We start from the raw sequence: 13,255 nt of genomic DNA, 5'->3' as shown, positions 1-13,255 counted from the left end.
CAAATCAGTCCAGTCATCTTACCCTCTGTCCTGACTCCTAAGGAACCTCCCTCTTGAAGTTGGCATGCCCTTTGGTACAGAGAGCAGTCAAACGAAATAGTTTTGAAGTGGCACTCAAGAACGAGAACGAGTGAAAGTCGGGAGTGAAAAGGTCTCTGACAATCTGGGTGGCAGACAGTGAGTGTGTGACTTTTGTGAGAGAGTTTGGGAGTTAGTCAAAGAGTTACAGATAGACAGTAGAGAGAGAATGATTGGTAAAATTAGAGACAAGCAGAGGAAGAGACAGATATACTATATTTAAAGAGTGCAGAGCTGAGTGCAGTCCCAAACCACCCCATCACCTCTTTGTCCTTTCTGCAGATGCCCTTCACATTGACACGCACGCACGCACGCACACACACACACACTCTGCTACCTGAATGACCCTCGTAAAACAGTCCTCCTCTGTGGTGTCCAGCCGTCCATCCGATCTGTCCACTCCGCTGTGCTCTGCTATGCGTGCACTGCACTCAACTTCCTCCTCCTCCTCCTCCTCCTCCTCCTGCTGCCCATCCCCATAGTATATGATGAATGGCGTTTTCACATTAAGCCTCAGGCTCTCACATGCCCACCGAGCATCCATGGATCAAATCGCCTCAGAAAACCTGTCAGCGTTGCGGCTAACAGCCGGAATGCGACAACCCTCCTCCACCCTCCACCCACCCATCCACCCTACCTCCTCCACCCACGCCCTTCACTCCCCTCCCTTCCCCGCCGCTCCCCCCTCTCCCTATCCAGATGAATGGCTCCTGGTGACCCTGGTGTGTTACGTTTCTCATAAATCACCGAGGAGGAAGAAGTGATGAGTCACAGGGGTGATGTGCGGAGCGAGAGTATGTCACGGCCGTTTCTCGGGCGCTAAGCAACAGATGAATGGGGCTTGGCTGTGATGGGAGACAGACGTGGATCTGTCAGCTTCACTTCGGATCTGTCTCTTACTCTCTGATACTATGTACAGTACACAGTACATACTGCGATAATTTGGTTTGGTTCATTTATGGAAATAGCAAAGACAATGGGCATCCAAGGGACGACATGTTAAAGTGTAAACACTTGGTACCTGATGGAAAGGAGAAGACATACAAACACATGCAACAAATATCACATATACAAGTATACCATCACATTCCTAAGTCACATTTCTAGTTCTCTACTTTATTCCACAACAAAACTCTAACCCTTTGTTGAAAAAAAAATAGTTTCTGCCATTTTAATATTTAATGGAAGGCTATTTCAAAAAATACTGTAACTGCTGCATAAAAGAAAGAGCTACATGCTGCGCTCTTGGCAGATGGTACTTGGACACTCGCTCTTGTCTAATACTGAAGTGTTAACTCAACACTGAAGAGAGTCAAATCTAACGGGCTTCTCAGTTGATCCTATTCCCTAAAGTGTTGAATTAACACTGCAGAATTTACTGCGAAAGAGTTGGGATTCTCTTCAAGCGTGATGTCTATCAAGACTCTTATAAGATTTCGGATTCTCTTCATATACGTATGCATCCAACCGATAAGGTTTGGACACATACATGTAAATGAATGCACACCCACAGTGTTTGACATTTCTTTTGGGTAAACAGAAAATAGTAATTATGTGCAAGTGTATGTTTATAACTTGCCTCTGGTTGTGTCCATGGAAACGGAATGAACTAGGGAGACCTAAGCACTAAAGAACAGTATTCTAATAATGACCAATTCAACCTTGTCCTTATTCCTGACCTCTTATTCCGCAATTGATGACGCATCAATTCCAAACTTGGCAGCCTGTGAGCCAATATATGATGTCCTTTGTTTCATCAGCAGAATAATACATAAGGAGCAGATCCATAACTCCATGCTGTTATGGCTACTTGCCAGTTTCCAAGCCATAGAGAGAGAGAGAGACTTGCGTAGTTTTTTTTCAGCAAGAAGGAAAGTACCGGTGCCTGATGGTGTGTAATGTATGTAGGCCTAAAATATCTGGAAAGTGACTAATGTGTGTTTTTTCCACGTGTGTTGGTTTTTCTTACCAGGGTGTTGACGGAACTGGTGTCTAAGATGCGAGACATGCAGATGGACAAATCAGAGCTGGGCTGCCTAAGAGCTATTGTCCTGTTCAACCCAGGTGAGTTTCTTACATATCCGTACTTTTCCTCCTGCTTTCAGGCATCAACCTGTACCTACTGTACCTGAAGTTTAGTCCTGCGTCGGCCTTGTACAGTATGCTACTCTATCACACATTATTCTTATTTTTGCCTTGGCCACTTGCAAGGTTAGTTTTTCTATATGCAGCCAGCACATAGAAAATGTTCTCCACTTTGATGTAGGCCCATGCAGGCGGCAAGTTTTCACCCTCACCTGTCCACGTGACGTCACACCTCCTCACCCAAGAAGGGGCAAAAAGGGCATTTGCCACTGGGCCCAGGGCCCTTTTGTATTGGTGGTGGTGGCTCTATGTTGACCTTGTCTGACTGTATGGGGGGGCTGGCTATCAGTGTTTTGGCCTGGTGCCCTGTGTGCTACTGTTCCGCCACTGTCCTGACCTCTATTGCCCTGACCTCATGAGGTCAAGCCCACATCACCACTAGGGAAGCCCAGCTCTTACCCAAACACTTACCCGCATAATAACAGAATACAAAGCCCTCACCCAGTCAGGCAGCGTCAGGCAGCTCCAGAGGTAACGCCCCCACAAAGCAGAAGTTCTTTCAGCACAGAAGTTCTTTCGGCACAGAAAAATGTTTCGAGACATGTGTGCGTGTGTGTGCGTGTGTGTGTGTGTGTGTGTGTGTGTGTGTGTGTGTGTGTGTGTGTGTGTGTGTGTGTGTGTGTGTGTGTGTGTGTGTGTGTGTGTGTGTGTGTGTGTGCGTGCGTGCGTGCGTGCGTGCGTGCCTGCGTGTGTGTGTGTGCGTGCAGTGTGCATGCATGCATTAGTTTTTTTGGTGTGTTTTGACTGGGTGGATAATTTGGAAATATACTGTATAACCTGCCAAAAGAACGAATGAGCGCTATTTTATTTTGACGAAACTGGGTGCATATGCTAGCGTGGGCAGTGAAAGGCGCTAGTGATAGATTGCATTCCCTCTCCTCGTCAGCGGCATATGAATGGCATGTAAATGTAGCGTGTATTCTTTTTTTCTGGCCTTACTTTTCCACTCACCGCTCTATTGCAAGAATGTTGAAGAGGAGGGAGAAAAAAACACCTGCCGAACATGTCTAATCAAGCTAAAGTGGGGGAAAAACACTCAATGCAATGCAATACTCTCCAAACAAAGCTATTTCAGTGCAGTGGTCTCCAAAGTAAGCCTCCTACTACTGCAGTGCCTTCCTTACAGAAGCTCCTGAATACAGGAGAGAAGTAGCCTGCAAATGAACCTTCAGTGCTTTTCATTGCAGCTGCCTAAAACAGAAACTCTGTGTGATGTTTTTTTTGTTAACATCTGCAGGATCTATACAGTACATCTCTGGTTTTATTTGCCCAATTGTGCCATTGGTTTGACCTAGCTTTTAACCTCTTATTACTACTGTTGTCATTTTTGTGTTTAATTTACATTTTAGATTCATGAATTGATAGTTGTTGTAGTACCTTGGTCGTGTGCCAGGATATTTTTTACTCTTCCTCCTGTTTGGTCATGCAGCCAATCTTATTATTTCAAGGACTCAGTTTAATGCCGACTTCTCGTCTCGTGTTCACCACCCAAATGCACTATTATTGTGTCCTGTGTGTCCATAACACACAAAGGACTTTGTCCCATTCTCACTTCAGTCTGCATAGTAAAAAGCAGTTAATGATGTAACTGTGCAGAAACGGGGACGGTTCTAGTCAGTTTGGTGCCAGCACCCCCTTTCTGACCCCCCTAGCGAGCACCCCCTTTCCTTTTTATTCATCTAGGAATTGGCATCTGGAAATATAGCAACTGAACATAGACCGAGCACAACTGTTCTAGTACCTACCTACAGTACACACAGCACATACCTGCATAGGAGTCCCCCAGGAGGCGTAATAATTGTCAAAGCTTAAAGGGGTATGCCACTATTTTGAGGCTTAATACAGTTAAAATCGTTGGCTGGAGTTTATAAAGGTGGTAAAGTGTCTTATTTTTCATGTAAGCCGTTGTCTTGTTTTAAGACAAGTTAAAAGAGGGAATATGTCGCTAAGCTAGTGAAAGTCAATGGATCCGTGTAGCATTGTAGCATGCCCAGCCAACGATTTTAACTGTATTAAGCCCCAAAATAGTGGCATACCCCTTTAATGTTTTATTTCGCTTGACGTTCTAATTCTGTGGCACCCCCAAGACATTTGGTGCCCTAGCCTAGCGGACCGCCTTGTCTACCTATGCCACCAGCCCTGCTGCCAGATGAACCTCCCCAATCCCAACGTGACAGGGCGTCCAAAGCAAACCTTTTTCATTCCTGCAGGCAGTGCAGTCCATGACTGTCACATGAAAGCCAGGCTTCAGTCACCCGACGCAGACAGTAAGACAGTCGTCCATGACTAGCACACACTGCAGCTGGGGAAATAAATTGAAATAGTCATCTTGTTTGTTTTTCTTAAGAATGTCTGAACAGTACTTGATTGACAGGGTAGTCCCAACACACACCCACCCACACCCACACCCACACCAACTCTTCTCCACACACACACACACACACACACACACACACACACACACACACACACACACACACACACACACACACACACACACACACACACACACACACACACACACACACACACACACACACGTATTCTTCTCGTCTGGGGATGGAAATATGGCTCATAATGAATAGGTGTCAGAGGCAGGAAATGCAAACATGTTTAAAACGGCATCACTGTCAGAGGAGCCCGTGCACACAAAACACACAATGCTGTCCGTCTCTCTCTCTCTCTCTCTCTCTCTCTCTCTCTCTCTCTCTCTCTCTCTCTCCCTCTCTCTCTCTCTCTCTCTCTCTCTCTCTCTCTATCTATCTCTCTCTCTCTCTCTCTCTCTCTCTCTCTCTCTCTCTCAGATCACACACACACTCACACTCACACACACACACACACACACACACACACACACACACACACACACACACACACACACACACACACACACACACACACACACACACACACCTGACATCTGTCTGAATGGCCATAAGGGTTTTTTGTTTCCATGTCTTGGAGAAAAATCAAATGCAGTCAGACACAACCTATCCACAGCACTAGGCATTTTTGGGTTCATGTATGTCCCACAAGAGCTACCAACTAATATAGGGCAAAGTACAGTAGGGCAAGTCACTTTGACTCCTATATAAAGAGTCTCTGGCATGCATTTGAACTTTGGTCATTGTGTGTGTGTGTGTGTGTGTGTGTGTGTGTGTGTGTGTGTGTGTGTGTGTGTGTGTGTGTGTGTGTGTGTGTGTGTGTGTGTGTGTGTGTGTGTGTGTGTGTGTGTGTGTGTGTGTGTGTGTGTGTGTGTTAGTTGGTCAACTTAAGTCTGATTCGCACAGGTAAGGTCTACCTCTGGTAATTTGTAATAATTCCAGAGAATGTCCCAAATTGCCCTAAATTATCGACTGTGTTTCACCGAACTCAGACGTCCACTGATAATACTAGGCCAGTGCAAATGCACATGCCTGCGATTGTTATTGTAATTGCACTGTTTAATGTTGTTTTTTTTCTGGTGTGTGAGTAACGGAGGCATGAAATTAAATCTGATACGCAAAAATACAAACAAAACAAAAAAAACTCCAAGATAAGTGCTCGTAAGTTGCTTTCAATGGACACAGAGCAACATTAACCCATTGACGCCTAAGGCACCTGCAAAAAAGGGTGCTGAATGCCTGAGCCCTTTTTAAGAAAAGATGCCCTCAGTCTATAAAAAAACTAAATATCTCAGCTTCTGAAGCACATACAAATATGCACTAAGTTGCATTTAAATGCTAAGACCCTCATCTTTCATTAGAATGTGTTCATTCATCTCAAACAAACAGAGATTTTTAATAAAGTTGTCTCAAATCTCATGAGCCTGAATGTTGCGTAATGCAGCTCCAGGCGCCAGGGCCAATGTTGCGCAATGCAACATCAGGCATCAATGGGTTAACAGATATATCTGAAGTGGTCCAGTAGATTTTTCCTATGCATATAGCAGACACATCCGTTATTAAACTTTTTTTTCCAATGAACATATTCTATGATGCAATGTTACGCACTTTGTAACTTGGTACAATCCATCCTTCCACATGTTGGCCTCAGCTCCTGATGCCATGTGGACTTCTATATTACCGATAATGTATCAGAGAGCTACTATCCTTCTGTCTGGGGGACTCGTGGTGTGCTATTGCGGCTTCTACGCAAGAGGAGCACCTGGATTTTTGCTGATATATGCCATTATCTCTCCCTCTCTCTCTCTCTCTCTCTCTCTCTCTCTCTCTCTCTCTCTCTCTCTCTCTCTCTCTCTCTCTCTCTCTCTCTCTGTGTTTGTGTGTGTGTGTGTGTGTGTGTGTGTGTGTGTGTGTGTGTGTGTGTGTGTGTGTGTGTGTGTGTGTGTGTGTGTCTGTGTGTGTGTTTCAGACTCGAAAGGCCTGTCTAACCCAGCAGAAGTGGAGGTACTGAGAGAGAGGGTCTATGCCTCCCTTGAGGCATACTGCAAACAGAGGTACCCTGAGCAACCGGGGAGGTAAGCACACTTCTGCTTCTCTTTTTCTTCTATTGATGTAGTAGGCTGTTATGGAGCATGTACAGTTTAAAACATTAATGACTTACACTTGATAGTACTATTTCATGTTGTTTGTTTCGTGTTTGGTTAGGTCGTTAAAGTGGTGTTGCAGTGTTATTACTTGAGCTGTATCTGTTTTGTTCTATGCCCTGAAAAAAGGCCACAAACGGCTACACATTTTCATTAAGATGTGGTTTTGGCTTAAAAAATATTTTTTTTTACAAATTGTTTTGTTCAAAGATATTTTAAGTTGCTATTTTTGACTGTGTATAGAATTTTGTTGTATGATAGATTTGTAGACAATTTTGGACCAACTGTGTGGGTTTTCCAAGTTGAAGGATTGCCATTAATTATAGAGAAAACTGAAGCACTCGGCGGCTCAAAGTTTACCATTCATTAGGTGACATTTGAAATTTGTCCCATGCACCTGCAAGCTGAGGTATGGTGCATAGAGTCCCAACATAACCATTTAATTTTGTTGTTTGAGGCCCTGCCGTGGCCAAACTCGTCTACCATGCGGCTGACCCGGGTTCGATTCCCGGCCCGGGTCCTTTGCCGGCCCTTCCCCGTCTCTCTCTCCCCACTCACTTCCTGTCACCACCTTTACTATCCTATCATAAATAAAGTCAAAAAGACCAAAAAAAATCTAATTATGTTGTTTGTTTGTTCTTAAAATCGTTTCAGGTTTGCGAAGCTTCTGCTGCGTCTGCCGGCCCTGCGCTCGATTGGCCTGAAGTGCCTGGAGCACCTGTTCTTCTTCAAGCTGATTGGTGACACGCCCATAGACACTTTCCTCATGGAGATGCTGGAGACGCCACACCAGATGACGTAACCTGACCGGACGGAACCCGGGACCCGACCCCCATGTCACACAGAACTTCTCACAAAGACACACAGACACACAGACACACACACAGACACACACACACACACACACACAGACACACACACAGACACACACACACACACACACAGTGCACCGTACCGCCACACAGGGATGAATGTCTCCACGCCACTTCGAGAACTATTTTTTGTAACCGACATCACAAGCGCATTGTGCTATCTATTTTTCTGTCTTTCTGTCTCTCTCTCTCTCTCTCTCTCTCTCTCTCTATTCTTGACTGTGGTTCATTCATATCCTCTCGACTCGTCTGTACGTTGCGAGCTGCGACTACATGTGCCATGTCATCTAGTCGCAATGGGATTTCTTTTTTTTTCTCTCCAGTGTGTATAAAAGAAACGCAACAGTGGATTAACAGACGCTCATGTCACAAGACACTACAACACCAGTGACACAGGCTCCTCCTCCTCACACACTGGGGACAAGACACGAGTGACTCACGGGGGAAACCTGCTTAACCGCCAGACGCCAGAATCACCCTGTCTGTCTGGCGCATATCTGCCGTCACACATCTGACCTGAGATCAGTGTGTCTCTATGCCGCCCTATGTCCTCTTTGAGGTCTACCTCTCAGTGTTTGCAGTGCTGGGCTGTCTGTCTGTATTGAGTACATACAGCCTCGATTGGGAGTACAGTATAGGATTTTTCTCACCAAACAGGATTAAATCCGATTCTCTTTCTTTCTTTCTCTCTCGTTCTCGTTCTGCCGATGTCCTTGTCCACTCTCCCTCCTATGCATGGGGCTGATGGATGGATGTATTCACGTCATAGGAAGGTCTCTCTGCTCTTCTGTACCTCATCCAGTGACTTTTCATGGCGTCATTGTGGGCTCTCCACTCTGGTTAAAACAGACATTGTACTAAAAAGAGTCCCCTTGTGCTGGAGTTGAACTGAGAACATGGCTGACGGCCACGCCGTCTCTGGGAGCACTCACCGAGGCAGATGCAGACAGATGAGCCGACTGGGGGGTGGGGGGCAAAGGGGTTCAGTTGCCCCAGGCCCAGGTAAACAAGGGGCCCAGAATTGGGTCCTTATTACATTGTATGTATTGAGTGGGGGGCCCCCATTCAGATGACTTTGTCCTGGGCCCAGCAAAAGCTGTCAGCGACCCTGGATGCAGAAGACACAGATGTTTGCGCTCCTTTACCTCTGGGAAAGAAAAAAAAGTAAGGTGAAGGAGAGAAAACAACCCCTTTTTATTCTTGGCACTTAGCTCTTTTGTCAGGCAGTGATGGCACTAGCCAAAAGTCAACATTTGGGAGGCTCTGACCTTGCGGGTTTTGTTAAGGTGTGGCTATAAGCTTAGCTCCTGCCCAGGCCATGAAAGGTCACCTCAGAACTTACCTGTTTGTGCCAGAGAGATTCCAGAATCAAGGGCGCCATTTTTCTTTTCTTTTTAAAAAAAATAAATAAATAACAGCATAGAAATGTTTTTCAGACTTCAAACATATTTTTGTTTCTGTATATTTTTTTTAAATTCTGAATGTTTGTTTTATTTTTGTTTTCTGTACTGCTGCATGTCCAAAGATGGTGATAAGAGTTTCGAGCCAACTTGGCACTGGAGTTCCCTCAGTGGGTGGCAAAGCAGTAGAACTTATACACAAACAAACATAACCCAGGATCCAAAAACTCACCTCAGGAACACTGTGGACATACAGAGAGCTTACACCGCCATCTGGTGGACGGAAGACAACACTGCATCTTTATTATATCAAGGACAACACCGTGCACAGCAGGATGGGGCATGCATGCAACAGTGTGTTTCGCCCTGGAAATATACAACCATTCTCTGACCTCAGGATCTATACTCACATCATACATCTCTTGTGTTTTTATTTCCTTAGCAGAAGTACAACTTTTGGACCACATGTGTATGCATTTGTTAACAACAAAGCAATAACACACATTTTTCATACGGATTTATGATTTTTGGTGTAATATGATTTACATACCAAGTATTGCATACTGAGCCGTTGTTAGCCAAACAGTATTCCCTCTGGAGTGCCGGGTCATAGTATTACACGTCTGATGTCAGCACAGTTTCAGAGATGCTGTTTTGAGATCCTCTGTCCAGCCAGCTGTGACTGGCTTCCTATAGACACAATCAGTCAATCAACCGCTGACTCTCAGATGTTTCTCATATGTGTGCATTGCAACACACAATATGTTTGTGTAGTGTATTACAGAGGACTTACCAAAAAAACAATCATGATCAGGCTTTGTACTTCAATGACTACCAAAAGGCGGTGCTAGAGTATCTCGTCTCTCACAGAACCTCATGGTAAATGTAGCCTACGGATTGATTAAAATCCTAAAGGAATATTTTTCTCCATTCGTTTCCTGGTTCCTGAACAGATCAAAACAGAACAAAAAAAATGAACAAGCAAGCTTCAAACCAACACAGAAATGTTGGAGGATGTTCGGTTGTTGTAAATGTAAACTTGCACGCTACACTACGTACTGCATTATGAAGATTTCAATTTTTAAAAAATAACTTAAAAAAATGTGGAAAAGATGTCAGAAAGTCTCATTCAACCGTATCTCACCACACCAGCTGAAGAGGAGTCTCAGGCCTTTTACAGAGAATAAATGCACGCCTCCCTGGCAGTTTCGCAGGGGTGACAATCTTTAGCTTCAGCAGACTATGCCTGAATTGGAACTGGCCATGTTGGACCAGTTGTGCGGGTTCATGACGCAGGGATCTCCGCAAAGGTTACGGAGGTCATCCAGTGTTCAACAGTGCAGTGCAGAATAGAGCAACCTACATACACATAGGGTCTGTGAAGATTCTCATTCATACAGGCTATGTCACCTAATTGAGCTCAGTTCTAAACAACTGGACTTCTTGAACTTCCCCCCTTACAGCAACCAGAAACTCCTGAAGGTCCTCAGTTGAGGAACCAACGTCTTTCCAGCTCAATGAAAGACTGTGGTTGCTTACAACTGAACTCTTTTGGATACTGTTCCTGGGATCTCCTAGATTTCAATGTTCTGTATGACCAAACATAAGATATTGAAATGTTCCAAGATGGAAAAATCCATGAGCCTTAATCAATGGCAAGTGGTGGATCTACAATTTGAAGAGCCCTGGTTTTGTCTTGCTACAAACTCCCCAAAGCCCATGTCCATAGGTTTACTGCTTACTGGTAAAAGAGTGGGGCTTGTTAATTTACTAGTCCATCTGTTTGGATTTCAACACCCAAAACAACACTCAAACTGACTTTGTGATGGAATCATAAAAGAGGAATGAAAAAGAAAGAATATATTTTTGTACAAATGTAATTTTATCCCTTTGTTCCTATGTAGTATGTCCTTCCTCCTTTGAAATGTTGTATAATTTGTGTAAATGCTGATTTCCGGAACAAAACAAAAAATAAACTTTGGGAGTGATGCCATAAGGACGTGCCAGAGTCTTGTATTCTTCATTCCTGTTCTGGTATAAAGGACCTTTGAGGTTAGAAAAGCAGACGTAGTCTGGATGAAACTGTATTGGACTCCTTAAGCTGTAGTTTCTTAAAAATCCTAAACATCTAATATGGCCTAGGGACGGCAGGCAAAGGATTTTTAAATTGTATTCCACTGGAATTAATCAATAGACAGTCAGTTGAAAAGTCCTTGGGAAATAAATAAAGCCTCAAGTTTCTTTCTCCTATTGTTGTTTTGGGAAACAGCCTAAACTCAAAACTTTTTAAACATATTTTCTGGACTTTATTGGACACAGACAGTGTGGGGGAGAGATGGTCAGGCTGGACTCGAACCTGGGTCTCCCCATGGGCAAGTTGCCCATTTGGAACGGTGCACTTGAAACATGTGGGTCATTTCACGTGAAATCAGACACTTTGGGACCCGACCGGCACGGATTTCAATCATACTTGCTGAGGGTAGGACACTATGCATTCAGCCTTGATTATATCAGTCAGTTTAAGTCACAAAAAGATGTCTGAGGTGTTGTTTGAAAGCTATTTTCTGGCTCTACAAATTACACAGACGGTGTAATGTCAGATGTGCGATAATTATTATATTTGTAACATAATTTCGTCCTCTTTATGATCAAAAACTCATGATGATGTATGATAATTTCAGAGTTTTCTTTCAGTTTCCTTGAACAGCCATTTGGTTCGTGTATGAAAATGTCCTCCCAAAAAAAACCCCAAAAATGATAACTTTTTGGGTTTTGCTATGATAGTTCAGCATTTTCCATTTGGCAACACTGAAAGGAACCCTGCTTTCCCTCTAGTGTGCCTTTTTAGTGGCAAGGTAGAACCCCAGAACTGTGTTTTCATGACTGACACTACTGTTAACCCTTTAAGATACTGTGTTATACATTTGAAGTTACCAGAATGGCAATGACCAAGTCTTAGTGCCTTACTAAATGCCCTGTGTTATGTCACAGTATTGTAGTACTGGTATTAACTTTTCAATGGCTTTACATAGCGTGCCACTGGAGATACGGTGTGCATTAAGGGGCTACAGGAGAAACGGACTAAAAAGTGTTTCTTAAGAGGGTAGGACACTATAAATTCATCCTTCATGTCCGTCAATTTACAAACCCCAACTCCGATGAAGTTGGGACGTTTGGTAAACAGTGAATAAAATCAAAATGCTATCATTTTAAAAACATTCAATCTATTCATTAGATGGAGAATAGTGAAAAGACAACATATTAAGTGTTAAAACCGAGAAAAAATATTGTTTTGGGGGACATATGTACTCATTTCTAAATTGATAAATCCAACACGTCTCAAAAGAGTTGGGACGGGGACAATAAATGGCAGCAAATGTCGAGGAAGACTAAAGACAAAACAAAAGACAACACTTAACAGTTAAATACATTAACCGATGAGATGATTTTAATATAAAAAACAGTGTTAATTCCTATCTTGGACATGATTTCACCAGCTTAAATGGGGGGTGTATTCCTTGTCATGTTTTGCAATGTTTTCCTTTCTGTAGTGCTTACAATGTGACAGGTCTTGACCAAAAACCCACCATTTTATCACCTGCTGGTCCTTATGATGGAGCCAAACTGTTAAAACATAGTAGAGAATGCAATTTGACATTACTATGTGGCAGTAATCGAAGATCTCCCTTCAAAATATAATGCATGAGTGGCTTTTCATGCTGTTTAAAACCCATGTATACCATTCAACACTGTATTTAACTCTACAGATGAGTGAGAACATCTTAACCGATGCACTACTGCACCCGCATGCCATCATGGAGGCTGACTTTTGAAGCTAGCACTAACACAAGTTGGATGGTCCATTTTCACTGTAGCACAGGATGTGCAATGCTCTATTATTGTCAAAAAGAATGGACTTCTACAACTTCTGCTGACTTCTGTAAGCAAAGGACAGTTTCCCATGTCTTCTGGGTCTATTTCAAGTGAGCTCAGGTGCTTAGGAGAATGTTACACCCCTGTATCATTTTCATGCATTAAGCATTCTTAATATGGTCAATTTTCAATAGCTCTAATTCCTTATACTAACTCATTTATACAGTATTATGAATTATCACAATTCATACTCTGATAACTTGTGTTCTATGTTTAATTGTGTAATTTGTAGTGCCAGCAAAGAGCTTTCAAACTGTCGTGGCCTAACTGTAGGACATTGGGTTAATACAGGCGACCTG

General features: G+C 43.4%; 1 protein-coding gene across 2 annotated transcripts in view; it reads left to right on the top strand.

The window, feature by feature from the left end:
- The window catches only part of LOC134446073 (retinoic acid receptor RXR-alpha-B-like), a 116,213-nt gene extending 105,200 nt beyond the window's left edge, over positions 1–11,013 (top strand). For both annotated transcript variants that reach the window (XM_063195330.1, XM_063195329.1), the window contains exons 8-10: positions 2,051–2,142; positions 6,577–6,682; positions 7,406–11,013. In XM_063195330.1, coding sequence (XP_063051400.1) covers positions 2,051–2,142; positions 6,577–6,682; positions 7,406–7,553 — 346 coding nt within the window. In that variant the 3' untranslated portion in view covers positions 7,554–11,013. The remainder of the gene's footprint in view (positions 1–2,050; positions 2,143–6,576; positions 6,683–7,405) is intronic.
- Positions 11,014–13,255: the final 2,242 nt, after the last annotated feature.

Source organism: Engraulis encrasicolus, chromosome 3 (assembly GCF_034702125.1).
Source record: "Engraulis encrasicolus isolate BLACKSEA-1 chromosome 3, IST_EnEncr_1.0, whole genome shotgun sequence".
NCBI classification, from domain to species: domain Eukaryota; kingdom Metazoa; phylum Chordata; class Actinopteri; order Clupeiformes; family Engraulidae; genus Engraulis; species Engraulis encrasicolus.
Note: the sequence above shows the minus strand (reverse complement) of the source record. Positions and strands in the feature narration are given on the sequence as shown.